General features: G+C 46.4%; 2 protein-coding genes across 2 annotated transcripts; both read left to right on the top strand.

Annotated features, from left to right (window-relative positions):
• Nucleotides 1-676: 676 nt before the first annotated feature.
• Nucleotides 677-1,085, top strand: SARC_10147 (hypothetical protein; the record flags this gene model as incomplete). Its single annotated transcript, XM_014295816.1, has 2 exons — nt 677-848; nt 982-1,085. The coding sequence occupies 2 exons, from the start codon at nt 677-679 to the stop codon at nt 1,083-1,085; spliced, it is 276 nt and encodes a 91-aa protein (XP_014151291.1).
• Nucleotides 1,086-1,802: 717 nt separating this feature from the next.
• On the top strand, nt 1,803-4,652 carry SARC_10146 (hypothetical protein; the record flags this gene model as incomplete). Its single annotated transcript, XM_014295815.1, has 2 exons — nt 1,803-3,505; nt 4,131-4,652. 2 exons carry the CDS (start codon nt 1,803-1,805, stop codon nt 4,414-4,416), a joined length of 1,989 nt encoding a protein of 662 aa, XP_014151290.1. The 3' UTR covers nt 4,417-4,652.

Raw genomic sequence — 4,652 nt, 5'->3', positions numbered from 1 at the left:
ATGTATATGTATATGTATATATGTATATATATATATAGATATATATGCATATACGATCAATTACAGAATGAAGCTGAAATTAAGCATATTATATGTGTCTAAGTTACACTGATACTATTCAGAATGGAGGAAGAATAAATGCACTCATTTATCTGTTTGCAAACGTTATACGATTCTACGACATATGGTGTAGGAGCTGAGTATACAAAAATATTTCACATGTGTGTATTGCCGATGGTATGGCATATATCACCGCAATGAACCGAAATCGAAAATCTATTTGGACTATTTGAACATAAGACCAAGCACACTAGATGTCGGGGAAGTCGATGTTGTTGTAAATATAAACACCGACGTCGTAAATAGTATTGCCGAAGTGAACTACATCACGGATGCAACTACAGTAAAATTTATCGATACATATAGACACGTTGCATGTTACCATGTATACATGTTGCATGTTACATGTATACATGTTGCATGTACAAGAACATATATATACATTGCATTCGGTCCTGCCTCACGCACCTGGGGAAGTATGTACAATAGTGGGGTTATATCAGGATTGTAGTAGGAATAATAATAATACTACTAATAGCAGTAGTAGTAGTACTAGTTCTAATTGAAGTAATAATAGTAGTATTGTATAGCAAAAGTAATATTTGTCTGCCTAATGATGGTTTATCTATTCCTAAGGGCAGATTCGCAGCATGACTCGCCCATTAATAATGACCCTGAACGGGCGAAACGCCGTCGTAAACTGCTTGGCCCGGGGACACCCGACGTTTCACCCGCCGCCAGTGATACAGAAGCGACTGACACTGAAATGAGCAATGATCTGGTGCGGGGTATGTGAAGACCTTGTTTGCGTTTGTATATCTGGACATAGACGTATAACGTATATAAATGCCGTCATTCCAGTATACGTGTGTGTATCTTGGTTTCTCAGACTTCCTTTTCCGATGGCTATTCACCTAGCAGCCACTCAACTCAACCGTGTACGGGATGGGCTTGGGCCTGTACCGCACCGAGGAATAGGAACTGCGGTGACAAACGGCAGACCAGAGCACTCGTATATGAGGTGAGGCGTGGTTGTCCTTGTTGTTTTCCAATACGTGCTCGTGCACACAGTTATAAATAGAACAGCCGTGTGATATACACACTCCTCAGATATGAACACCAGTTGGCACGCTGGGATGGTTTGCTGTGCGTGGGTGTACTACTGAGCCTTTGGGGAATGGCGTTGGTTAACACTTTAATAGGCCACGGGCGCTGACTGGAATGTGGAGCCTGACATGGAAATGGGGCGATACGAATGGGGCCACATCTCTCGTCTGCCAAAGAATCCATCACAGCCCAAACAAGTCGTACGCTTAGAATTTAGGGGTTTAGAAGTTTAGTGTTTTACCTCCAGGGTTTAGTGTTTAGGGTTTAGAAGCAGTTTTCGCATCAAAGGTTTGAGCAATCCATCTACACAACTGGCTGCTAAAGTGGTGCGTGCGGGAGACTGACTGGTCACACAGTATATACACATGCACTTTTATTCCCATATGGTGTATCGCATATTGTCGTGCGCGAGTAGAACTGGTTACATATACATATACTACTTGGTTATATACACAATTTATGACATATATATACACTAATTGGTTACATATATATACACTACTTGGTTACGTACACAGCATATGGCATATACATACACTACTTGGTTACATATATATACACTACTTGGTTACATAATCAACATGGGACATATATACACACTACTTGGTTACATATGCACACACTCATATTATCCTATGACATACCACAGGCCGACACTCGCACGACTGAGTCGAATGAAGTCGTTGGTACATGAACAGCCCACCCGCACTCTACAGAAGTCGCGGGATATAGGTAGTGTTGCGGCAAACACTCTGCGCAAAGCACACACCACGGGGATAGCTTTCCAGCGAACAAAGACCGAGCCACAGAGAGAAGGGAACAGCCACAACCACACCTCAGGAGAGTACACACAGCGCACTGATAGGACACCAGGGTATGCTATCGATATGCCGCACCACGCGTCGAGAGTCACGTCACAGGGAACCCGAAGTTCGGTACAAACCGACGTGAAGGGACATGGCTACATATCTAGGGACCATTCACAAAGCACATTAAATGCACCGCAGAGGGGCACGAACAAACAGTACTACGCCTTAGACATGCAGCCACCACGTGCTATGGCTAAGACACAGTCCAGCAGGCACATGCACACCAATAGCCTACGCAGCACGCTTAACGCTGGGACGCGGTCACGGGCGAACCCCACACTAGTGCACCGACAGAGGAGTGTGGACGTGCAAGGGAAGGGTATGGGAGAGGAGATGGCCACGAGCACGTCTATATACCGTGCGGCAATAAAGAACCCACGGACTCACGCATCTGCACGGGCAACCAGTTCAGCGGAGAAGAGTACGCAGACAGACACATACGCACGTGTAAATAACGAGGGTGGGGTACCCCCAAGTGACGGATATGCGAAACAACTGCAAGCGGAGGTGGAGGTATGTGCTGTGCGTCTGTTGAGCAAATCACAAAGCACTGGGATACGGACGACACGGAAGGACGTCGAGTGTGAGATAGACTCGGCGGCGTTCAAAACCTGGGGGGAGCAATATGCCACACAAAATACTTTAATGGGCAGAGCACTGAGGCGAGGGACAGACAGGGACACATATATACTCACACAGCGCCAGGCCCACCTCACACGTACGCGTACACACCACCGGGAAACTTGGCGAGCAATAGATGTAGGCAGTCCTACGGCGACGAGTGGGGAACAGACAGAAGCCAAGGCACAGGAGGCACGCACACAGCCGAGTAGACACACACACACCCTCCGCAAGACACTCTCACAGCCATCACAGCACACGGCGACCCATAGGGACAGCCACGAGTACACACGTACGCTACAAGCACGGCGTATGAGGAGCGTACCGCACTTTGCGGAGACTGGAGATAAGTACACTCACAAGCGCACTACGGATAGTGACCCAGACACTCTCTGTAGCGGGGCAGGCCCTGGTGGTGCGGGTGGTAGACGAAGGAGTAATTATATTTATAGCAGGGGCGGTTGTGCTACGAATAGCCGCGGGAGCAGTCCAACCAAAATACAGAGAATCGGTGGTGCATCTACGGGACTGAATACGTCCAATGCGAGGGAGGGTTTGGATGGAGCAGGAGTCAATTCTAATAATAGAACTGGCAGCTGCACCTCCGACTCAGAGAGATGGAGGATGATTCTTGAAACAGGTGCGAAGGGGTATTCTATTGCAAAAACGTACCCCACCACTTTTAAATCGCACTCGACTATTGCGGAACCGTATTCAATCACTGCGAATACGTACTCAACAACTCGGAATACGTACTCAACAACTGGGAATACGTACTCCACTGCTAAGCCTGTACGGCCGGCCACCCAAGTCCAGAGGGCGAAGTCGCTTACAGATAAACGTAAAAGGTGTGCTTTACGTTGTGTACGCCTGTACCCTTCAGGTTATTCGTTGTATTGTGTGTGCATGTGTAATGCCTGGCTTCCTGTCTGTCTATGTGGCCGAGACAGCGGTCAATCTTTGAGGAGATTCGCGCAGGTGAATGTACACGCGTCTTTATGTCCTCTCGCACAAGTTCGGGATGACATATACACATATCCGAACACCCGCATGTAGTATCGGAATATATCAGAGTAAATAGACGTTAAAGTGCACTTGCATATAACGTGTGTATTTGAATAACGTGTGTATTTGAATGTACATGCGTGTGTGTGCATATCATGTACGATACATATGTTTGTGTATGTGTGGTGTATATGGATGTGTATGAGTGGTGTATATGAATATGTGTGCTTTTGTGTATGCGTGCTGAACTCCTTCAGAGGTTTTGGCGTTCGTTGCTGACGCCATCCGACAATCATTGGACATATAATAGTATGAGCTTGATATATATTATTATAGGCAGTAAGCATGTATTACGTACATATCTACACGCATTCTCATTTATACAATATGATATATGTATAAATTAAAGCCGTTTCTTATGACCTGCCACTGATAATATATAATCCTCCTCTTTAATTGTCTTGACAGCATTGACACCAGCAACCAGGGTCAGCCTGAGAGCCTTCCAAGAAAACGGGCCGCGACCGCAATGCACACAATGCTCCAATCAAATGGCAGAGAATTATCGTTTAAGTCCCAATCAAAAGCCAGTAAAAGCGGGCCGGGCGAATCAAAAACTAAGGAGAAAACGAAGCACCGTTTGTCGATTAGTGAAAGGGCTTTAAAGCCCAGGGAGAGTATGAGACCGGCTGATACGTTGGGCGCGGCACCCCCGTCTGTGCATCCAGGGCCGACAATGCGAAGGTGTGGATGATGCGATCGATATGACGAGAAGCGAGAGTACAATGCAGTAGATGATTCGACGGGTGTAGAGAGAATCGGAGATGCGTAGACGCGTCTATTCAGTTTATTGTATGCATGCAACTCGCATAACACGATGGTGTGGATCATTGGACGGACACAGCGCCTGGAACACGAGACGGATAGGATTCGATGAATATATAATAAACAGAGAGTACGAAGACGGATAGGATCCAATGAATATAAAAT

This window comes from Sphaeroforma arctica, assembly GCF_001186125.1.
Source record: "Sphaeroforma arctica JP610 unplaced genomic scaffold supercont1.1152, whole genome shotgun sequence".
Taxonomy (NCBI): domain Eukaryota; class Ichthyosporea; order Ichthyophonida; genus Sphaeroforma; species Sphaeroforma arctica.
The sequence above is the reverse complement of the archived record's forward strand: the minus strand, read 5'-3'. Positions and strand labels throughout refer to the sequence as shown.